This window comes from Protopterus annectens, chromosome 7.part0, assembly GCF_019279795.1.
Source record: "Protopterus annectens isolate FY-2018-M chromosome 7.part0, PAN1.0, whole genome shotgun sequence".
Classification (NCBI taxonomy): domain Eukaryota; kingdom Metazoa; phylum Chordata; order Ceratodontiformes; family Protopteridae; genus Protopterus; species Protopterus annectens.
Genome location: NC_056739.1, coordinates 1,393,487,447 through 1,393,512,238, shown reverse-complemented (window position 1 = coordinate 1,393,512,238; position 24,792 = coordinate 1,393,487,447). Strand labels below are relative to the sequence as shown.

At 43.9% G+C, this 24,792-nt stretch overlaps 1 protein-coding gene across 2 annotated transcripts in view; it reads right to left on the bottom strand.

The window, feature by feature from the left end:
- Positions 1-24,792, bottom strand: part of INTS14 (integrator complex subunit 14) — a 359,639-nt gene that overhangs the window by 297,886 nt on the left and 36,961 nt on the right. Inside the window, exon 3 of one of the 2 annotated variants that reach the window (XM_044077983.1) lies at positions 4,664-4,819. The exons of the other annotated variant lie outside the window; for it this stretch is intronic. Within the exon in view, the coding sequence (XP_043933918.1) occupies positions 4,664-4,819 (156 nt within the window). The remainder of the gene's footprint in view (positions 1-4,663; positions 4,820-24,792) is intronic. 2 annotated transcript variants of the gene reach the window in all.

The following is a 24,792-nucleotide window of genomic DNA, read 5'->3' as shown; positions in this document are numbered from 1 at the left end:
TAGCAGTAAGGAGCCAGACGTCTAGATAGGGAAACACCTGGAATCCTTACCGTCTCAGGTGAGAGGTAACTACTGCCATACATTTGGTGAACACCCTGGGGGCTGTGGTGAGATCAAAGGGCAGAGCTCGGAACTGATAATGACTGGCTCCCAGCCGGAAGCGGAGGAATCTTCTGGAGCGCCTGTCCATTTTGATATGGTAGTACGCATCTTGAAGATCTATGGAGCACATCCAATTGTCCTGACCCAAAAAAAGTAGAATGGACTGAAGCGTGACCATCCTTTGTACAGACCTGTTTAGTCTGCCGAGATCCAAAATGGGTCTCCAGTCCCCTGTCTTTTTTGGTACCAAAAAGAACCTTGAGCAAATTCCGGATCCTTGCTGGTCTGCTGGGACTCGTTGGATGGCTCTTTTTTGTAGCAGTTTTGAGATCTCTTGCACTGCTTGTTCCCTTAGACTGGGTGGAACATCTGGAAGGGATTTGTTTGACCTTAAGGGGGTAAGAACGAAGGGAATTCTGTAACCTCTGGATATGACAGACTGTACCCATCTGTCTTGAGTTATGTCTTACCAGGCTTTTGGGTACAGCGATAATCTTCCCCCAACTGCCTCCGAAGGCGGGCAGCCCCTCAGGGATGCTGGAAGGGCTTGTCAGAGAAGGAATCTCTGCTGCCCTGATTTTGCAGGCCCCCTCTGCCTCAAGGGCGGCGTCTATTGTTGTTCCCTCCTCTGCCCCTGGAGGGAAACTCACCACGTGTGTCAGGCACGGCTCCCTGGGGTTTCCAGAACCACATTTTCCCACTTTTCTGACCTTTGGGGTATGGTCTAGAAGTAGTGGAAAAACAGACTCCCACAGCAGAGAGAGTCTTGCCTTCCTGCTCACACCTGGTAAGGGTATCCTTCACCTGTGGTCCAAAAAGAGCAGAACCATCAAAAGGGGTATTGGTGAAAGACGCCTTAAAGGGGTCCACAAAGTTAAATAACCGCAGCCAAGCGTGCCTTCTCAAGGCCACACCTGTGCCTGCAGCTCTACTCGCCCCATCGGCCACATAAGAAATGAGCCGCATGGAGGAGTTCACTATAGAATTAAGAGTCGCCAGCTGGGAGGTAATCTTATCCTGGGCCCCCGCAGCTGATGGATCTTGAAGGGCATCTCCTAGCTCCTTAAGGAGATCCCTTTGAAGGTGGGTAAAATGGCAAAAATAGTTCAGCGACCACATGGAAAAGGTTTCTGAGGAAAACATCCGCTTCCCGTATCTGTCCATCGTCCTAGACTCCTTATTAGGGGGATGGACAGACGAAAAAGTCTCAGCCAACTCCTTTTTCGTGGCTGCTGCTATCACCATAGCATCAACAGGGACACCCTTTGTCAAAACTTGCTTGTCTTGTGGTGCTGTGATGAATTTCATAGGCCTTCGGGGAGTTGGTTCCACTGTGTCTGAGGCTGACCATGCCTTTCAAGCCACCACTGCCATTAGTGGATCAAAAGGTGGAGACACCCAGGAGGTGGAGGGGCGAGAACCAAATGCGTCCAGGTATACAGACTCATCCTCAGAAGGGTTAAGGGTAGTCCAGTTCCCCCTCTGCCTAAGCATCTCAAGGATGTCTGAGAAGGAGACATCTTCAAAGGGGGACCTCGGGGACCCTTCCGAATCCTCTAAGACGGTATCCGAAGTGACAGACTCAGGGGAGTCAACATACTTCCTCTTACACTTCCTCTTTCGAGGGGGCTCCTCTGAATGATCAGGGGAGGCCTCGGAAGAGGAAGACACGCCCACTGGGGCGACCTGGAGTGTTTGTTCTCCTCGCTTGGGGTCTGGAGGAGGGGCAGAGGCAGACACAGGCACCATGGAGGGAGGAGCCGAAGAGGTTGATCATGGGGCTGAATGAGGGGCCAGCACACTCCTCATGACCTCAAAGGCACCCCTTCCCGGCAGAGAAGGTGGCTCAGGCTCTGAAGAGACCGGAACCCCCCGGACACCGAGAGGGACGGCTCCGAGGCCGATGTAGGGGCCGAGCTCATCTGCGCCAAAGCTCCGAGATGGAGAACGGGGTCGGACAAGGGTCCGATGCCACTCGCCCCCTCGGAACCGACGAGGGTGTCTCGGCGCCCAGATCCCTCCAAGGACGGCGCCATGGAAGTGATCGGAGCCGAAGGAATCAAAAGGGTAGGTATCGGCGCCGAAGGTTCCATGATCCGAACCCCAACCAGCTCTGGCTCCGAACTCAAGGGGTGAGTCGAAAGAGGAACTACTGTAGAAACGGGCAGAGCCGAACCCTGATGAGGGGGGCTGGATAGCATTTTAGCCAGGTCCTGCGATTTCAGAAGTCTGCTCACCACTCTCTCCAAGTCATGGTCAAACAGTCTCGAAGACTGAGAAGAGTGAGATCGGTGACTTCGCTCCAACTGTAACAGAGGCGACCCCGGAGCTGAGCGAATCGACTCTAGGGATGGGGACCTAGAATGCTTTCGGCTCCCTGAAGGTTCCGACACCAGGATCGGAGCCGACTGAGAAGCAGGTACTTCGGTTCCGGCCGGAACCGAAGTCGAAGCAGACGCCACACCTGACGACGGCTTTGATGGCTTGGAGGGTTTCCCTGGCTGGGTCTTAGCAGGTGACCCTTCAGATTTTAGTAATCCTCTAAGGATTAACTTATTCCTACGCTCCTGCAGGACTCTTGGACTAAAGGCGCGGCACACCGAACAAGAGTCCTGCAGGTGTACGGCGCCCAAGCAGTAGACACAAGAAGTGTGACCATCTGTCAGAGACATCTTCTGACAGCATGAGTTGCACTTCTTGAATCCCGATACCTTCGTATCTTTGGACATCCTGCAAAAAGGAAATATCCCAGGAAAAAAAGTCAACAGTACAACAGTAGGTAACAAGTATAAAGAAACCCGTACACACAAAAAAAAAACAGTTACCACACCTTAACAACGCACACACACACACTATAACTATAATAGATATATATATAGATTATATATATATAGATATATATATATATATATATATATATATATACAAAAAAAAGTAAAGTACTACAACTATTACTACCTGAAAATACTACAAAAAGGTATTTAGAGAACAAGGGTTAGCCTCTAACTAAAAACGGCTACCTTGAAGAGAGAAAAAGAGAGGGGGGGGAGGGGAAAACTCTCTAACAGTAAAAACGAGTTTTCTAAGGGGATGGGATAGATCTAAAAGTACACACAGACAATAAGTACTAACACTACTATAATAAAAATTAAACACTATTTATATGAAAATTTTTATATAAAACCTATCAAAAGACGAAAAATACGACCTAAGCCAGCAAAAGCAACCTCGTAGCAGAAGCGGCAAATGAGATCTGGGGATCTAGCGCCAGGCATTGTGGGATATGGGGAGGCCTCGAGCCAGTAAATAGCTCTCGAGCTTTAGAAGATGGCAGAGTCAGAGCCGAGGATCGGCTCCGAACCCAACCAGCAAGAATGAAGGCGAGATAGACAACTTAACATCTTTAATTCACTATTTGAGAGGACATAACTGGAAATGTTATGTACATTATTCTTCGAGCTTACTGAGGTATTACTAGATCTAACAACTGTTGCAAATTGTTTATTGGCCCTATGTTTCCTCACACCCCTGCATCTGCATCCCCTAAAGGGTCATTATTAGGGCATCTTTTTGCAATGGGAGATTCAGAAAGAGGGGTGAAATCAATATCAGTGGCTGAAGAAGATTCATCCCCTGAAGTGCCACTGGGTCCATTCTGGCCCTTTTTAAGTATTGAACGTGGTCTTTTTCTATTTGGCCCAGATTTCTTCCTATTGGAATCAGCAAATCTGAAATTTTTCTGCTGAGCCCCAAAGGGTTTGCCCCTTTCATAATCTATCACATCTCTACTGAACTTGTATAACTTTTTGTTTTTCAGTTGTTTTTCAAGGACCAATAAGTCCTTGGCTAACTGGTTGAAATACTTAGTGAAAAATGGCTCACCCTCAAACTGTTTCACCTACTCATAACTAGAATGTACTTCGGCACAAAATTTGTCAATGGTCAATGATAAGCACAGAATGGTATTTTTCTTATTGCAGCATATGTGTATAATCAGCATGAATCCTTATCCAGTGGAACACTACTAAAGCAGCTGTAGCCTCCATGGGAATTAGGAGGTCACAGCACACTACTCTACAGAACAGATGCAGCAAAGCCTGCCTGGCTCTTAGACTGAAGACACAACTTACATCCCCTGGACAAGTTGTACACTGAAATCCAGTGTCTGTCTCACAGATGCATTCTTAAAGAAGGCTGTATGGCGAGCTCGAACAGGTCCCTCTAAGTCTTTATCACGGTTTTGTAACTCAGGCCTGTCCTGTTCATCTGTCATAAGTAAACAACTGTGCAGACTGCTTGGATTCTTTGGCTGATATACTGAAACTCAAATATCTGCCAATATTTTGTGGATTCAGTCCTCAATTTTCCAGAAAACCACAAATTTTATGAAATATGGACCAGAAATATGATGCAAAAATATGGACAGTTGAGAGGTATGGTGTGTGTGTGAGTGTATGTGTCTGCTGTGTCAATTCTGAATCCATACACAATATATATATATATATATATATATATATATATATATATATATATGGCAATGTATTTCCTAAACATGATGTACCTCCTCTGCATTGGCCATGCACATCACATACAGTTTAGATGGGAAGGGAAATGGTAGTGGAAATCGGTTGCTTTCAGTTCGTTGATTCAGTGTAAGCAGCGAGTGTCGTAATGATCCTCGTCCTATTCCTAGAGAGCCATCCGTTACAAGAACTATCTGAAAAACAGAAGCAAACAGTTGACTAGTTGTTCAGTTCAAGCAAATATACTGTTGATGGACTAAGAGGAAGGTGATGATTCAATAAAAGCTAAACATGTATTCAACATTAATATAAATGTTCCATGGCAAAAGCAGAACACATGTATTAACTAACCATCTTTTTTTGTCAAAAGTGTGTTTTTAACTTTTAGTATTTAAAAAATTTTACTATTCCATGCTTCTAAAACGCGTACAGATTTTTTTTAAAAAGAGTATTTCAATCTATTATATATATATGAAGCTTTCTAAACAGTTTTCCTCTGGAAGGCAATTACAAATCTCAAAATATAAATCTACCAACACACATCACAAAATCTCAAGGACAGCAGATGGACCCCACAGAGTTCATTTTGGGGACATGAAATGATGCACAGTGCTGCCTTCCTCTCAATGCTACAGACAGCTGGCAGCCGAATGGAAATGAATGGATTCATTGTCAGAATCAGACGCATGCTTGTTCATTAGTTGTCTAACTGTGGAATAGATGTTCACTGCTCAGTGTCCTGGAACAGCATGTGCTAACTAACCATATCTCACTTATTACACTCTGTTCACTAACAGTTTAATGTATGTGCCAAGTCTTGTAGGATCAGAAACTGGTGTGACCAAGTATGTTCCCATATTTTATTATAATTTTTATTTGTTTTTTTCAACATCATTTTAATCCCAACAGTACTTTACAATATCAGCAATATCCAGTACTTTATAATATCCACAATAGCCAATCTCGGTTAACTGATGGACATAAAACCTTACAATGTTTAGGCCATTTCTGCCATCAAAGAACTCTGATTCCACAATATATGGCATGTACACCTTACTGCCCATCCAAATATCCAGGTTCCTTCTAAAACTGCCAAAACTACTTGAATTACACAAGCTTATAGGGAAATCATTCCAAAGTCTTGTAATTTTAACAGCAATAAACTGCTCTCCGATTTTCCTTTTTAGTACTAATGTCATATTCTTATGCTTGTACATTTTAATACATCAATTAACATTGATGCTATAACATGATTTGTAATACAAGATCATGAAAGAAATTACATGCCAATAACATTCCGCGTACAGGTATAACAGAGACTATACAAATTTAGCAACTTACTCCGAAGACCATAATCCATAAATCTGTATTTCTCTATCCTTTTTGTAAATCTCCTTTGGTGTCCAAGTTTTTTTTTTCTCAAATCCCACTGAGTACAAATACAAAAAGTGTTACTGTACTCCAGTAATGGTCTTGTAGAACTTTTAAATACCAAAGTCAATACATGCTCATCCGTAACAGATAATCTCCTTAACAGGTACCCTATATACTTAGTTGCCTTTACAGAAATTTGAACTGCACATGTGTTAAAGGACAACTTAGATGTAATAAGTACACCCAAGTCTTATCTAATGGAGAACACACCAAATATACAGGAACTTAAAGAAAGTATTGTTCACATTGATGCGTGTTTGGATTGAATGCTAAATCCGTTTCCAGTGCCCAAGAGACTGTAAATAATTTAACTCATTTGCATCAGAAGGATTTTGAAATGAGAAATCAATCTTGCAATCATAAGCACACTTTATAAACCCAGAATGTATTACTCTTGGGTAATGAAGCAAACACCATATTAAATAAGACTGACCCCAAAATAGACTCTGAGGTACTCTAGCTTTAATCTGTGAGTAATCAGAATAAGAACACTGTATCACTAGACACTGTTGTCTCCCATGTAACCAATTACCAATCCACCTTATTATGTATGTATTAACTTTATGTTCCTGTAAACAGTTGATAATAACCTTGTGAGGTAAACTGACAAAAGTTTTCGCAAGATCCAGAAAAATAATTCTGGAAACAGAAGAGAAAGTTTTTCAAGCAGAATGTAAATGTTTTAGGAAAGGGACAGGGTCTCAGATTGGGTGTCTAAAGTAGAAGGCATTGTGTAAGAAAACCCTCTATATTTTAAAACAGGCAAATAAAGAACAGTTCAGGCAAGAGTGAAAGTTGGATGTGGTTGTTAAATGGCCTTAGACAGGGGAGTAACTGAACTCAATGTCAAATACCTCAGATATAAGAAAGGGCTAACAGGCTATGTGCTATACATGGGTGTGATGGCCTCTCTTTAACCCGGGCCAGCAATCAAGGAGGCTCAATCCTCATCACTGACACCGGTGAGAGACTGTCACTAAGAACATAAATGGATTTACACAGTATTTTAAGATGCAGCTCTCTGCATTAAGCACATTTCCACCAAGAGCACACAGGGAACATGCTCCTGACCTGGTACTAGACTCTCTTTCTCCAGATCCCAAACAAGACTCACTTTGGAGCAGTGTGTCCCAGATCCAAGTCACTGACACACCCAAACTTGGGTATTTCATTTTCACACACAGACACATGCTCTCTCTCCTGGGAAAGGCTGGCACAGATTTACTAGCTGTACCTCCTCTGCCAAGACTATAGGGTAACTATGCTGCCACCAGTCAACCTCTCAGGTTCTTAAAAGGATATCCAATTATACAAAGTAAAATCAATGCTAACATAAATGGCAGAGTGTAAACCAAAGCAGCCAGGCTTTTCAGAGTGGCCAAGGCATCACTAAAACAAGCACAAGTACTCTCAAGATATTAAAAGTATTCTCTAAAAGGCCAGCCACAATGAAAGGTATAACGATATTTAATAATAAATAAAACAGAAAACATGGAGATGAGAATACTAAATATCCAAGTACAATAAGCAGCAGAGTTAGATGAAGGCTGCCAGCCTAGCTAGATAGAATTTTGTAGATAATTCTGTCATTTGTAAATGCTAATGTAAGCCACAGGCTTGTTCTCTTTAATGTGAAAAGACTGCATTGGATGTTGAACTGAAAAAATGTAACAATGCACTCTGCTGTAAGAAAGCTGACAAGTCAAGCATTGTGAAATTCTTTGATCTAAAACTATGTGCCAAGATGTCTAGAGGGAGGCATTCTGCCTATTGTTTTGAGGCCAGAGTTAACGGCTAGAATTTACATGTATAATTTCTTTCATTGCTCTGGCTTCCTGACCAGCTGCAAGATCAAAAGGACTATTAACCTCTGGGTTTCTGTTAGTCTGTGAACCAGAAAGAAATGATGTAATCTGAAATGAATCAGTGGTACTGTGTTATCAATTTAAGGACAGAAAAAATGCGAGCATTTGTCTTGAGAGTATCCAACTCACCAGCACTCTGCCTGTGTTCTATATGTAAGTTTATTTTAGAACAGTGTTTTCTCTTAGATATAGCTAGGAACTAGGATGATTAGATTAGTTTTTTTTTTTTTCTGTATTGATGTCAGAACTTTTCTACTGTATTATTTTAAGTATTTCTCTGTGATCACTGAACTCGACTAGCACTGTATAGTAAGAAGTATCGTCTTATGTTTTTTTCATTTATTATTAAATATTTTCTAAACCTTTCTACTGTGGCTGTTTTGTGTAGAGATAATTTAAGCTCTAAGAGTACATTGCATGTGTTTAGTGATATTGTACAAAGCCCTTCCAAATAAGCCTTGACTATTCAGTTGCACTTACCATTTGGATAATATTGCACAGTATAAATTGGACACCCTTTCATAAGGGCTTTTTAGTAGCTGATAAATATTAGTGGGTGGTGGCAAGTGGTACTACCGTATAGTCTGGGTAAAAGGGGCACAGCTGGAGAACCTGTGCCAGCCTTCCCCAGGAGTCTCTCTGTGGTTGTATACAACTCTTATCGTGTGTATGTGTGTGTGTGTGTGTGTGTGTGTGTGTGTGTGTGTGTGTGTGTGTGTGTGTGTGTGTGTGTCAGCTACTTGGGCAGGGACATGAAGCACTGGTTGGACAGAGAGGGGGCTGGAGGTGTTAGCTTGCCCACTATGCTGATATCTTGACCCTATAGCTGTGCCAGTGGGGAGTCTTACTGGGGACCTGGAGAGGAAGGGAGAAACTAGCCCCAGACCAACTGTGATCTCCGTGTGCTCTTAAGTGAAATTGTACTTTACTGTGTGCAAATTTATTATCCTTTCCCCTATATGGACACCCCTCATTGGAATTAGTGGTGAGGACAGAGGCTCCTTGATTGCTGGACCAGTTCACGGGAGTTTCATATTAATTGTTTGGCAGTGGTGGGATTTCCACACCACATATTAATTGGTTAGTAAATACTAACTGGCTTGTAGTGGTGTGGGTAGTGTGAATTCCTGTAGCTTGTGTACAATGATCACTGAAGCTATTTTGTATTCTAAATCAGCCATGCAGTGAATACTCAGATCACAATTGTTTTATTTCTTTTGTTAGCTTAGTTAGTCAGGGAGAGCAGGAAAGCATGTCAGCAGAGGTGTATGAAAAGCTGACAAAGAGACAGTTGGCTGAGTTGTGCCAAGCTAAGGGACTGGTGTATGGAAATCTGACTAAGGCATACATGATTGCAGCTTTGGTCATAGCTGTATCACAAAATAGCAACCAGGAGGATGATCAGACTGGCAGTGGAGAGGTACCACACTCAAGAGAATGGACAGCTTCTCCTTTCTACAAAGGACTTAAAATCCACCTGGAGCTAAAGAAATTTGAGTTGGAGGCCAGGTGTTTGGAAATAGAAGCAGCTGACAGACTGAGGCATCTAGAGAGCGAGGACAATGAGAGACTGCGACGTTTGCAGGCTGAGGAGAATGAGAAACTGCCACGCCTGGAAGCTGAGGAAAAGGAAAGGCAGAGGCAGCATGAAAAGGAGATGCTGACTCTTTGCCAGAGTCATGAGGTAATGGGGAAGAGAGTAACTGGACCCCAGAAGCACAAAAGGTCAGTAAATTACTTCTGCAGTTTACAGAGAAAGAGAATTGTTATAGCTTCATTCATATGTTTGAGAGGGTATGTAAACTGTATGATGTTGACCAAAGGCTCTGGGTACGGTTCCTGACCCCCTTACTCCATGGTAAAGCTGTAACTATGTTGTCTAAAACTTCTGATCAGGAATGTTTTGATTATACTACTGTTTGTTAGAATTTTTTAACCTAACACCTGAAACATATAGGAAAAAGTTTTGTGAGCACAGACGCAAGGCAGATGAAAGTGTGTGTAAATATGTTGCTGAACTGAGCACTTATTTTCATAGGTGGGTGAGTGGATGTCAGGTCACCACTTTTGAAGGGCTGACCGACCTTTTGGTGAGGGAACAAGCCCTTAGCACTTTGTCTGAGGACATTAGGATCTGGTTATAGACAATGTGCTACTTCAGATGAGTTGGGGAAGAAGGGAGATCTATACCTAGCAAGCAGGGCATCCCTGCACAAGAAAGGGACCCCCAGTACTGCTCATGGGTCTAAAGAAACCCATGGTGGGCAGCCCAGACTGCCCCATCAGAATTTGCCAGTAGCAGGGGAAGCCACTAGTCCAGGTACACATCCAGGCCCTAGGGTTAAAATATTTTGAATGCAACCAGTGGGGCCATGTGGCATACAAATGTCCATGGAGGCAAGGTGGGGAACAAAAGGTGAGAGAGCCAGTAAATGGAAAAGACAAAATGCCAACAGTGGGTTGTCTTGAGACAATAAGGGTACTGAACTACCATCCTGCAGATGTCTTGATAGGGAAGGATTTGGATGAGGCAGTACCATGTACTTATGCAGTTACACACAGTCAGGCTAGGAGACAAGCATGTGGGTCTGGTAGCCTGGGGGAGACCCAGACAGACTGCATACTTGCAGCCAGGACTGGTGAGGTGGTTACTTCAGGGAGGGAGCTACTCTATAGCAGTGAGACTGAATGTTGAGCCACAGCTGCTTGTGGGTACTGATGTTCCCTTGTACAAAGTGACTGCAAAGGTAGGGGGTGAGTAGTAGTACCCAGGCTGACAATGAGGCACCACTGTCAAAGGGTGCCAGACTTCCTGTGGAAGGGGAGCTGGGAAGGGTTACCATGACAGAGTTGAGACAGGCTCTGCTCTCAGACCCTACATGGCAAGGCCTGAGCCAGGTAGCTAGTGAGGCATGTGATTCTGAAGGGAAGGAGGAATCTGTATACTGGGACAAAGGGTTACTGTATAGAGAGTGGACCCCTGAGGGAGGTCTAGAAGGTGAGAGGGTACAGCAGTTGGTAGTGCCTAGAGCATACCTCCTGGTGCTTCTAGCAATAGCCCATGACATTCCCTTTGCAAGTCATTTGGGTATAAAATGTACAAAGAGATGCATTATACAGAACTTCTATTGGCCTGGAATTTCCAGAGATGTTACAGGGTACTGCAGGACCTGGGAGCAGTGCCAAAAGGTAGGCAAGGCAGGAGACAGGGTGACAGCTCCTTTGATGCCTTTGCCTGGGATTGAAGAACCATTTCAGAGGATAGCTATGGATATTGTGGGGCCTCTGAGTACACCAAGTTCCACAGGAAAAATGTATATCCTAGTAGCAGTAGATTATGCTACAAGATACCCTGAGGCAGTGGCTTTGTACTCTATTAAGGCATAAAAGGTGGCAAATGCTTTGTTAGAGATTTTCAGCAGGGTAGGTTTTCCAAAAGAAATAGTGACTGACAGAGGTGCCAATTTCATGTCAGACCTGCTGGCTTGTCTGTGGAAGTACTGCGGGGTGAAGCACCTGAAGACCACCCCCTACCATGCCCAGACTAATGGTTTTGTTGAGAGGTTCAACTCTACACTCAAGTCTATGCTTCAGGCATTTACAGACCAGCTTAAGAGGGAGTGGGACAAACATTTGCCCCATCCGTTTGCTTACAGAGAGGTTCCTCAGGAATCCACATTTTTTTCACCCTTTGAGTTGCTGTATGGGCATAGGGTGAGGGGACCTCTAGATTTAATTTGAGATGAGTGTGAAGGTGAGTGCAAATCTCACAAGGAGTCTGTTGGGGTATATGTCCTAATCCTCAGGACAAGGCTTAGGAAACTCATGGGTTTGGCCCAGGATTACCTGGCAGAAGTCCAACAACAGAAAAAGGTATGGTACGGCAAGAATGCTCGAGCTAGAGAGAGTATGTTGCAGGGCAGCAGGTAATGGTTTTCATTCCTGTCAGACACAACAGGCTGCAAGCAGCTTGGGAGGTACCCTACAAGGTGGTAAAAAAGGTAAGTGATGTTAACTACATGGTGGAACTGCTAGGCAGGAGGCAGGGGCACAAACTGTACCATGTTAACATGATGAAACCTTACCATGATAGGGAGGCCCTTGTGCTAAGCATTTGCAGTGGATTGCAGGAGGAGTCTGAGGGAGATCTGGTGACTGACCTCCTCAGTGAGGCTCGGACTGACACCTCAGTGGAAGGCGTAGCAATGTCTCAGCAGCTATCTCCTACCCAGGTTTGAGAAATCCCAGCAGTGTTACAGGAGTTTAGGGACATGTTCACTGGGAAACCAGAGTGCACCCACCTGGTACAGCACCAGGTGGATACAGGCCCCCTTATAGGGAGCCTGAGAGAGAGTCAAACGGACTCTGAGGGAGGAGATACAGCAAATGTTGGAACTAGGGGTAATTCAAGAGTCCAACCGTCCCGGGGCCTTCCCAATGGTGCCAAAGAAGGATGGCAGCACCAGGTTTTGTGTGGACTACAGGAAATTAAATAGTCACACAGATTCAGATGCTTACCCCATGCCTAGGACAGATAAGGCCCTAGAGCAGCTGGGTGGGGCTAAGTATCTTACAACTATTGATCTTACCAAGGGTGACTGGCAGGTGCCCTTGACTCCCAATGCTAGAGAGAGGTCAGCCTTTGTGACTCCTTTTGGCTTGTGTGAGTTCACAAAGATGTCCTTTGGGATGAAAAATGCCCCAGTGACTTTCCAGAGGCTGGTAGATCATGTCTTCTAAAGTTCTGAGAGTCTTCAAGTCAAAACAGAACAAGCCCATGGAAATGGAACTCTTAAGTCACGAACTTGTTGAATATAGTTAAGCACAGCCAGGAATGCTGGCACACAGCAATATCAGATCCTACTTCTCTGGCCACGCTTGCCACATTACAAATCACTAGGGCTATAAAGTTGCCTAAATTACATAAGGTTCCAGAGTTTTTTTTTTCTTTTAATGAGCCCTTGGGCAACTCCTCTGCCACGTCTATCTGGAAATATACCATGTAGGCCAAACAGATGAATACCCACAGGGACAACTGTCAGAAGTGAACATCCACTTTCCAAACCTATCCATCACATGACTTTATTGTCTGATGGATGAACACCTGGACTCTGTGATTTAGAAGCCTCGTCAAAGGTCACTACAGAGATGGCAGTATTATTTGGGAGTCTCTACCCAAGTCAAATATTCTTTCTGGGACTGGAAAACCTAGTCAGCCTTCTTTGGCAGAGGCGTTACTGAGACCCGATTCTCCCATGCAGCTGTAGTAATATTTTTTAAATTGTCCACCACAGTGCGGAATCACTTTGGAGGTTTTGCAGGAGTTGAAGCAGAAGGCCTGAAAACTCTTTTGAGGAGATGGAATAAGATCTAATTGTCAGTACCCCCTCCCCCAAATGCATCATCTGTAAATATTCTCCAAATGTAAGGTCTTCTGGAGAAAACAAAAGTAGACTAGTTTTTCAGCACATTCTTCCAAGGAAAAAAAGGTCTGTGGGAGGATCAATGTGCTTGCAAGGTCTATTCACTGGATGCATAATATCTAATGCCTCGAAAGCCCCTTTTACCAAAAGGAAGACTGGGAGGGTGGGTCTTTAGTTTTGGTGAAAAAGCTGAGCTGTATAACACTGGATAAAAAACAAAATTGAGCAAAATGTATTTGAAGAGATGCATGAAAATAATTTTGCACATTTAGTTGGGGCCAGGGCTGCTATCCTCATGAAATCAAGCTCTAGGATCACAAGAAACAGCATACTAAGGGGACCATGACCCCAGAGTCCAGACATCAGTTACAAAAGCCACAACCACCAATGCTAGAAATGACATAGCTGAAAAGCTCAGCATTAGCATAGCTGGTTTACCAACATGATGGATGCCAGGAAATACAGTTGAACGTATCAATACTGTAGAAAGAAGAAGACATGACAATACTCAGCAAATCACTGAAGTTGGTAGAACACCTGCTGGAGGCAGTGAATGAGCAACCTGCATTAGGGATGTTGATGAAAGGGTAAAGGAGATGCCTGGCAGAAAATCAAAACTGAACTGATATCCTTAATCATAACAGACAATTTTATTAGTTAGAGTTCTGAAGTACTCTTCTCAAAGTTTCTCTATCACTTCACTCGAACATACTTTTTATTCCTTTTTCTTGACATTCAATACTCAACAGCAGGAATTTCCATTGTTTTATGCATTGCTTTATTAATTTAAACAAGCATTTCAACTGTCTAGAATTTATCAATCTATGTAATGTGTTACAGACATTTACACAGACTTTATGCATTAGATGTCAAGTTCTAAAGAACAAAAGTTATGTGCTTGCCATAAAAATAAGGTATGTCTTACCATAACGTTCCATCTGTGTTGTTGATCTTCGTTCATTCATTACTGATGGGTTATCGGTTCAGTCCTCGGAACCGAGCCGGCCAAATATCAAGCTCGCATCAGCCAAAAACTCTTGAGCCAAGGTCCTACCCAGAATGCTCTGCTCCCTATTACCTCAGATCGAGTTTAAAGTTGACAGACAAAAGTAGAGGCTACCTCTGGTCATAACAGACCTACAACAAAGGAGTATTTGAGATCAACCAGGAACCTCCGGATGGGGGACGAAGATCAACAACACAGATGGAACGTTATGGTAAGACATAACTTCTTTATCTGATGTTATTAATCTTCGTTCATTCCTTAATGATGGGACAGAGCCCCAGCTACCTGTATCCCTGGGTGGTCTGCATGGAAGGACATTCCTGAGCACCATGGAGCCAAAAGAAGCTCTACCTCTGGAGGCCAAGTCAAATTTGTAATGAAGAATAAAAGGTATGAGGTTTGGCCCAAGTCGCAGCTGAGCAAATATCATTGAGGGAAGCCTTAGCATGGAAAGCAGCTGAAGTTGCCATAGACCTTGCAGAATGTGCTTTCACTCTGTGAGGCAAGGTGATATTGTTCTTGTTGTAGATAAAGGTAATACAATTTCTCAACCATGAAGCCAATGCATCTTTTGAGACAGGGTGACCTCGTCTTGGTCCAGAAAAAGCCAGGAATAGTTGGTCTGATTTACGGGTAGATTTTGTTCTGTCCAGATAAAATCGTATTTGCCTATGAACATCCAAGGAGTGCAAGCAATACTCTCCCTTGTTAGAGTGGTTAGGAAAGAATACTGGAAGGTCAATAGATTGGGTGATAGACCTCTCCTGACACCACTTTTGGCAAAAAGGTATAAGCGAAGCATCCTGAAGACCAATGTGGAAATATGAGATGGCAGCTAAATGCACACGAATAGTAGAGGCAGACACCCCAGAGTGGAAAAGATGTGATAAGTAATCCAAAACCACTGAAACTGGGGCTGACAAGGGGTCTAATTGTTTATTCGCTGCCCATAAAGAAACCTTTTCCATTTATTAAGATAGATTAGTCTGGTGGACGATTTATGAGATGCAATAAGAATATTGCACACAGGGGACGATAGGTTTTCATGCCTGGAAATCATTGGAAGTGGAGAAAAGTACAGTTGTGTACACCTCCTATAGTTTTTTTTTAAATAGTTCCCTTTGGAAAATAGATAAGAATTGATCAGATTTTCTGAAATCTTTAGTCTTGTCCAGGTTGAATGTAGTTGTCCTTGTTGTTTGTCAAATGTCTGTATAAATTTCCCTTATTTTTTATGGATTTGGATAAAAGAAGGTAGGAAGGTGAATAGTCTGATTGAATAAAGAAAAAGAAATGGTGAATCCTCTACTTTAAAGGATTTGTTCTCCTTCTTGGGCAAAGTGTCTTGGTGATAAAAAATGTATGGTTCCACAGCCATGAGTATGTATCTGAGCCTGAACTCCCTCTGGCTCTCAGTCAAAAACCAAGCAGCAAGTGGATGCCAATAAGAACTTTGAAGATCCAAAAACCAGCAGAGGAGCAAGGAGGCAAAGTAAGTTTCTCCAAAACATAAAAGTATCCCCAGCAGGAAAGGGAGGAGTTCTGGGAGGTCTTTAGAATTCTTATTCCCTCCAAATTCAAATTCCCTCTGGGGGGTGAGAAAAAAAAAATGATCAGTATTAAATGAGCCGAATAGCAGAAGCATGAAATGGGAGAGGATGGAGGAAAAGGAAAGGCCTTTTAAGAAGAATCTGAGAAGTAAAAAAAAGGAAAAAAAGAAAAGAAAAAAGAGATCCTGAGTAATCATAAAATCAAACAACAAAATCTTTCTCAATTTCTTCTTTAAGATTTGCATCTAGTGCTAAAGCTTTAAAGAAACAGCAAACAAAACCTGTTTGGGAAGGAAGGAATCAAAGGCCAAGAATCCAAGGCAAAAGAATAGCTGCTTTGAGATTTGAGAGTCTGCCCCTGAGTTGCATCTGACCTGATGCTGGGACAGAAGGGAAGAGAGGAAGAATCCCAAGAGAGAATAAGAATAGGTGTTGTAAGTTGGATACCCCAACTGCCCCGAGCCAATTCAGCTATATCAAAATGATAGTCTTGGGTTTTTTCATTTTTATTTTCACAGTAGAACCCGAGGAGGAGGAAGGCATAAGGTAAAGATTCCTCCAGCCTCCAGCTGGGCATCCACTTCCAAGCTGTTATGTAGAAGGACCTAAAAAAAAAACAGGCAAAACTGATGATGATGATGATGCAAACAGAGATATAGGAGGACAACCCCAAAAACTGTAGTTATTGCTGAATAATAAGTTAGTCCAACATCCATCCATTGAGGAGAAAAAGATTTCTGCTTAGGCAGGCAGTCTAGAGGTTCTGATTTCCTGGAATGAACTGGAGCTTGAAAGATGCATTCAAAATTTAAGCTGTGTGTCCCATAATTCATGGCTAGTCTGCAAAGGTTGTTTACCATACCACTGTGACTGTGTCTGTCTGAATCAGAAAGAAGAGGGTCTTCAAAAAAAGTCTGGAATGCTAGAGAAGAGCATTTTGACGCCAAACATTTTTCTAGTTGGTTGATGTGAAGTAGTTTCTTTTTTGTCAAGAGCCCTGCTGGCCAATGTCTAGAAAATGAGCTCCCCAAGCATAATCACCACCACAGGAGGCAGGAATCAATCAGTGGAATCAGTCCTATCTGTTGGTGGTAATGGAGAATGCATACACCACCATAGTACCATTGTACCTTTTCATATGAAGCCTTTTGCATTTGCAACAGGATGCATAGCCATGTGAAGCCCAAAGCCTGCAGGAATTTCCTTGCCTGAGCTGAGGTAAAGTTTGAAAAGGTTTTGAAAATTGAAAATTGCTGTAATTGTTGTTTGTTTTTGGAGTGAGGGAAGGCCCTTGCAAGCTTTTTTAAGAGAAGAGCTCCCAAAAATCATTTACTGAGAAGGGATCAAATGTGACTTTGTGTTCACTGAAAATCCTAGTAGTAGGAGAAGACGTTGAACAAAAATCCAGATGTTGAAGTAAAGCTACTACTGGAGCCAGACACTTGGTAACTCTGGGGGTAGTAGATAAACAAAAGTGCAGCACAGAGAATTGAAAGCGCCTCAAACCTGCCTTGAATCTGAGGTATTTGTCACCATCCAGCATCCTGGGAGAGCATTGGAAGAAGTTGTTGTAAGCATCTTGAATTTTGGAATTGGAATTTCCAGTTTAACAAAACACTGAAAGGTGAATAGTCCATAGGGGTTTTGTTTTCTTTTTTTTGGGAAATAGTATAGTAAAAAAAAAAAAACTTTTCCTGTGAGTGTGGAACAGGGTATGGCTCTGCTCTGGCCAATAGCAGAGCTTCTTGATTTAAGGCCTCTGACTGAAGCAGTCACTATCTGGACCTGTAAGAGGCCTGAGCCAGACCTCTGAAATAGGAGGCTGAACTTGTAAGAAATCTTTAAGTCTGTCTGCAGAGATTTCGCTTTATCCCATCTTTTTAATAACCTCCTCAGCTTTAGAGCCAAACAGAACATCATGCTGAACAGGGGCATCTAACAATCAAGGCATCAATCAAAAAAACAACAATGTAAACTATTATGTTTGCTTGTTGTTGTTGCATGCAATACACATCCTGTGTAATTGTCCTCTGCACATGCAGGAGGTAGAGAAAGTTTTTTTTGTTTTAAAAGACAAAAGAAATTGCTGATACTTGAACACATGGAAACTGGCAATTTAAAGCTCTAATAGAAAGAATAGGATTTTTAGCTAGCTGCCTTAGCAGCAGCCTGAGAACCCTGAGAAATAGTTTCCATCTGCAGAAGGAAGGGTGAAGAAAAAAATGGGGGGAAAATCAACTCTGTAAAATAATCTATTAGGAAGAAGGAACGAAGGATAAGAGGTCAGATTCAGGTTAGCTTCAGAGAAAGCACCATCACAATATCAAGAGAAGGAATAGCCAAAGGTCTGAAGTTGAGGGAGAAGAAAGAACTTCCCTAAGTCTCTTCTTGAGCGGAAGGAATAATGACCTGACCATGAAATGAAAAATCTCATCTCTCAAAAAAGTTTCCCCAAAAAAAAAAAAAAATCTCTAGGGGAGAAGCAGAGGGAAGAGCATCCTGCATCAGAATCAGAGGAGGAGAGAGAGTAATCCTGTTCAGAGGAAGAAACTGAAGACAAAGAACACAGAGAGAGGGAATCATATCAAATATCCTATCTGTCTTTTTTTTTTTTTGGACCCCCCTAAATAATAGTAAAAAATCTTCGCCATCCCTTAATAATTTTTTTTTTTGGGTCCTGAGCGAGAAAGAAGAAGCTTGAGAAGAAATCCTTGGCTTAACAGGAGTTTTTGACTTGCCTTTGTCTTTGTAGTAATGGTCCAAGCTGTCAGTTTCAGGGTTGTTAGATTGGGTGAATCAGACCCTGTGGATGGGAGATCAACGTTGGGGATGGATTGAGGATTCACGGTTGATCTAGGAGGTGAGGCCAGAGGAATGGAAACCAGACTTGTCGAGGCCAATATGGAGCAATGAGGATCACTTTCCTCTTCAACTGTCATGCTTTCTTCAGAAATTGGGAGATGAGGGGAAGAGGAGAATAAGCATAAAGTAGACCCGAGGGCCAAGCGTGGAGTAGAGAGTCTCAAGGTGATTGTCCCCGAGGGGGGATTAGGGCAAAACAGTTGCTGCCCTTGTAGTTGGCTGGGGAGGCAAATAGGTTGCAGCAAGGCTGGCCCCAGCGGTTGAAGATTCCTGTCGCTATCACAGGATTGAGGGACCACTCGTGAGGTTGCAAAATGCACCTGCTCAATTTGTCTGCTATCACGTTGGAGCTCCCGGGAATGTCTGTTGAAATTAGAAAGTGGTTTTGAAGCTATCATCCATTGCCATATTCTCAAGGCCTCTCGGCATAGACTGGTGCCCCCTTGCTTGTTGATGTACCAGACCACTGACATGTTGTTTGATTGGATCGCAATAGTCCCCGATGGAAGGATGGAATGAAATGCTAGTAGCACCACCCTCAGTTCCAGGACACTGATATGTAAAAGGGCCTCTGTCTCCAACCAGGTGCCTTGGACTGAGTTTCCCCTTATATAACCCCCCCCCCACCCCATCAGGGAGGAGTCCTTGGTCACCGTGGCTATTGGTTGATGGGGGCTGAAGACCATTGTTCGGGATTTTGAGACATCCACCAGAGTAAATCTTGCTTGCATCTCTGAGTTACACTTATCTGAAAAGACAAAGGATGTTGTTGAGGGTACCACTGAGTGAGAAGTAGCCACTGAAGGAGCCTCATGTGGAATCTGGGTAGAGGAACAATGGTGATTGTGGCTGCCATTGACCCCAAGAGTTGCAGTATATATCGAGCGGGAGATTTGTGGTGACAGAGCAGCAGATGAACCTGTTGCCTTATTCTTTGAAGCCTGTGGTCCAGAAGGGATGCTGTGCAATTTCTCGTGCCCAACAGTACCCCTATAAATTCCAAAGACTGAGCTGGAGTCGTGTTGGATTTCTCCCAGTTTATAGTGATTCCCAGGCTTTGAGCTGTGAGGAGAGTGTGTAATGCAAGGCTTCTTCCAGTAGATGCATGGTGGGGGCGGTGAGGAGCCAGTCATCTAGATATGGAAACGCCTGGAATCTTTGAAGCCGTAAGTGAGCGATAATCACTGCCATGCATTTGATGAACACTCTGGGGGCTGTACAGAGACCGAAGGGCAGAGCTCAAAATTTGTAGTGACTGGCTCCTATGTGGAAGTGGAGGTATCTTCTTGAGTGTCTGTCCATTTTTATGTGGTAATACGCATCTTGAAGATCTACAGAGCACATCCAATAGTCTTCTTCCAGAAGAAGGATAGCCTGAACCGTGACCATCCGGAATTTCTCTGTTTTTACAAATTTGCTCAGTGTGATGAGATCCAGAATTGGTCTCCAGTCCCCTGTCTTTTTTGGCACAAAAAGGACCTAGAGTAAAAACTGGATCCTATCTGGTCTGGGGGGACCATCTGGATGACTCTTTTTTTGTAGCAGCTTTTGGATTTTGAGTGCTGCTGCTTCCCTTTGACTGGGTGGAAAGTCAGGTAATACTATGGATGAGATTGGACAAAGATGGAAGGGGATGTGATAGCCTCTGGATATTATCCATTGTACCCAAGAGTCGGTGGTTATATTTTGCCAGGCAGCGGGTACAAGGAAAACGACCCCCGACCGCTTCCAGAGGTGAGTAGTCGGGCAACGCTTCAGGAGCGCTGATAGGGTTGGCCAGAGAAGGAATCTCTGGAACCCTGGTTTCGCGGACCTCCTCTGCCCAAAAATGGCGTCTTCCTTTGCAGTTTCCCCCTCTGCCTCTAGGGGAGAACTCAGCACGTGCGTCCAGGAAAGAGCACTGTGATTTCCTGTGCCACATCTTCCCACTCTGATTTCTGGAGTAGAATCACTGAAGAGTGGAGTGTCTGACATCAATGGCAGACAGGGTTTTTGCCATCTTGTTCTCACCTTGCCAGCGTATCTTTCACTTTATGGCCAAATAAAGAAGCAGTCTCGATGGGTGCATTCATAAATGAAGTCTTAAAGGAGTCCGCAAAGTTGCAAAGGCACATCTAGGCATGTCATCTGGTGACCGTAACCGTCCGTGCCTGCTGCTTTAGCCACCCCTTCCGTTGTGTGAGAAATAAGACGCATGGAAGAGTTGGAAATGGACTCTAGGGTGACTGAGAAGCCACATTGTCACGGACCTCATCAGGAACCGCTCTTGCCAAGGTTTCAGAGAGCTGGTTGATAAGATCCCTCTGAAGCCTGGTAAAGTGTGCCAAAAAGTTCAAAGACCTTACAGCGAAAGTCGATGAGTCAAACACATGCTTCTCTAGTCTGTCTAGCCACCGGGACTCCTTGTTGGGCAGATGGACAGTTTGGCTCTCTTCTGCCAAATCCTTTTTAGATGCAGCCTCCACCACCATAGCATTTACTGGAAGACCTTGTGACCAATGTGGGTGCTCAGCTGGGGCGATAATATTTTATCCGGTCTCCTTGGTATCACTTCCAGGGTGTCAGGAGTTTTCCATGAGCTCATCGACTGGTGAGGTGACCCAGGAGGTAGGGGTCCGGGCACAAAAAGCCTGCAGGAATATGGATTCCTCAAAGGAAGGATTAGAGGACTTCCAGTCACCCCCCCCTGTCTAAGGATCTCGAGGATGTCACCAAAGGACACCTCATCAGAGGGTGACCATGGGGACCCTTCCCAAGTAATCAAAATCCATATCTTCAGTCAACGACTCCTCAGTGGAGTCCATGTGCTTCCTCTTGCATGACGCTTTGCGGGGTACTTCCTTAGTGGGAGGTTCTGGGAAAGACTGCAAAGGGGGTCTCCTGAGGACGAGAAACCTGAGGCCCTTGTGCCCCGTGGTTCTGGTTTGACACAGTTGCGGCACGGGGGAGGGAAGAGGATTCCGACATGTGGGGTTTGCCAGCAGAGGCAAGAGCCATCTCCATGGCCTAGAAGGCTGGTCCGCCCAAGGAGGGATGGAAGCCTGGAACAGAGCATGACAACCTCGGAACCGGGGTCACACCTTGTCCTGACGAGCCCACCCCAGACCAGGAGTCTCAAGAGGACCATGAGAGAGAGGACCCCTGGAGGGTGCCATAGAAAAAAATTGGCGTGGAACCAGGAATGCCCTCCCCCATGGCAAAGCCAGTGGCCTGAGAAGAGCCTGATGCCCAGTGCACTGAGGGCCACAAGGACAACTACGATTCCAAAGTGAGATCCACTATTGGATTTGGAGGAAGGGAAGCTGCTGTCGGAGTAATAGGCTTCAAATCTTGGGTAGAAGTCGAAGGAGGAGTGTACGTATATCTCCTCAAACTCCAACGTTCACCTGAAGGCGGGAACGTGGATTTCGAAGAGTGAGAGATACCTCTGGCCACAAGCAACTGGTCAACAAGCCGCAACACATCTTGCTCAGAGAGAGTCTTGGTTGGCCTCATGGAGAAAGCTGATGGCGATTCTGGTCTTTCTAGAATAGGACTATATTGACTATCAGCAAATGGATCCAATGAAGGAGAATACTTGGCCCTTGCTAATTCAAGAGATGCAGAGCCCGGAACTGAGAACGTCTGCACCAAAAAAACAGTGTGAAAGTAGTCTGGGCCGAGGACGTCAGCGCCATAGTAGTTGAAGGTGTTGGCACCATAAAGGCAAAAGTCTGCTCCGATGGATACAGTGCCATCGAGGAAAGTGTCTGCACCGGCAATAAGGACGGTGCCGAGAAGGACTACACCGAAGAACATGTCAGTGCCAAAAATGTCTGCGCCGTGGAATACAGAAAAGTCATACTTAAAGCCGAAGGGGATTGTACCAACGGTGCTGAATGGGACTGTACCTGCATGGACGGTGCCGGTAAGGGCTGCGACGGAACTGTCGGAGCCATAGTTGTCTGCACCGGGAACTCAGTGCCGATGTCGATAAGGAATACATGGCTGGAGCCAGAATCATTTGGGGCGGTGCAGAGCCTGGAGCAAACAGGGCCACAGGTGGCAGCGCCGAAGTAGTAATCAATTTCACCTTCTTAGGAGTAGACTCCCTATGATCTCCAGAGGGAGAAGAAGGGAGCGACCTTGATGATGAAGAGGAAGAATGCCTCTTACAGGGTTTAAACAGGAGGGGGTGAGCCCTCAGACCCAAAAATAGCCTCAAAGAAAGGAGTTTTGAGAAGACCTTTCAATACTAATTTATTATTCCTTTCTTTAAGAGTCCTGGTTGAAAAATTATTACAAATCCCACACGGGGGATCCACAGTAAGGTGGGAGACATTCAGACAGTAGACACAAGTCATGGCAATCGGAAAGCGGTAACTTACGGCTGCAATCCTTACACTACTTGAAACAAACGCTACTTTTCTTATCCGATATAATGATGTGGAGAAGAAGAACAGTACCAAAAGGAAGAGGAAAAGCTACCCAAAAGGGTAAGAAGAGAAAAGGAAGGATTACCAACGATGGTAATGAAAAACTACCTCAAGGTAAGAAAAAGGGTAAGAAAGGGAAAAGACTAAAGGGAGAGAGTCTAAGTATATGATAGGGTAGGAAACTATCTGAAAATATTTAAAGAAAAAACAATGTACAAAACTTTCAAAAAATTAGACACTTAGCCGAGAGAGTGGCTTAACACAGCTGTACAGCAACGTGGCAAACGAGATCGGAGGTAACAGGGAGCAGAGCATTCTGGGTAGGACCTTGGCTCAAGAGTTTTTGGCTGACGCGAGCTTGATATTTGGCCGGCTCGGTTCCGAGGACGGAACCGATAACCCATCAGTAAAGAATAAATGAAGATTAACAACATCAGATTGTTGGTTTTGATTGCAAAATTCAATTTTCATTAACTTTTAGGAGCTCTGGACATGCTCAGGTCTTAAGAGAAAATCTTCCTAGCCAACTCTTATACCCATACCCATCATGCCATGTACCACCCTCCTCTGTTCCCAGTCTCTGACCAAGCTAAAGGCAGCACGTAAACAAAGAACCAGTAAATATTCCTCAAGGGAGAGAGGGGAATGAAGGGTGGGATGGCTAATGAAGACTGAATTTTCCAAACAAATCTAACGTTATGGCAATTACAGAACCTCACCATTAATTAAGGAGGCTCAGCTTTGCTAACCTTTAGGACAGAAATCCTATCTAATCCTCCTGGGTGGCTAATCTACTGAAACAAACTTGATCACTGCATCTCCAAGGAACATCTAGAAGCAGTGTCCAGTTTGCAATACCTAGCAAAGGTGTTCAAAAAAGGACGAAATTGCAGCTACACAGATGTTGTCTGGAATTAATGCCTGCTCATGTTTGAAATGCCTGAAAGAAAAAGGCCAGTGAGGCAGTAATATGAATAAACCTTGGACAAGGCTGACAAACACCTTCTTGTACTTGTAATAAATGGTATAGATGCAACTAGAAACTAAACAGCCAGACAGACCCTTGTGACCTTTTGCTGTAGTTTCTGAAAACTAAAGAAAACAAATCATTGACTGTACTTTCTGAAAAGTCTTGACCCTCTCCACACAATACCTAAGCTGCCTGTAGCCTTCCTCCAATGCAGCAGGGGCTTTTCTTCATTACAATACTCTCTGCAGAACACTGAAGTTCAACAGAACCTTCTGGGATAAATGGGGAAATCTGTCCTCAATGAAACCCTCTCTCTGTGGAAAATTAGATATGGAGGGCTGACTCATAAGGACTGTAACTAGGAGATCCTTCTTGTTGCAGTCACAGATAGTAAGAAACAGTTCTCCATGCCAAAAAATGTCATATCTACAGTTGTTGGTAGTAAAGTAGTGAACACAGTAACAGAGAGAAAACAACTGGAATGGGATCTTTAGAAAAGGGAATGAGCAAACTATATTAGGAAAAAGGGGGAACAATATATGCATTGCAAAAATGAGGTTTAAGAGGCAGGATTTGAATGAGCTATATAATGCTTAACTGATAATAACCGGGTGGTTTACAAGTGATGCAGAATGTTTACAA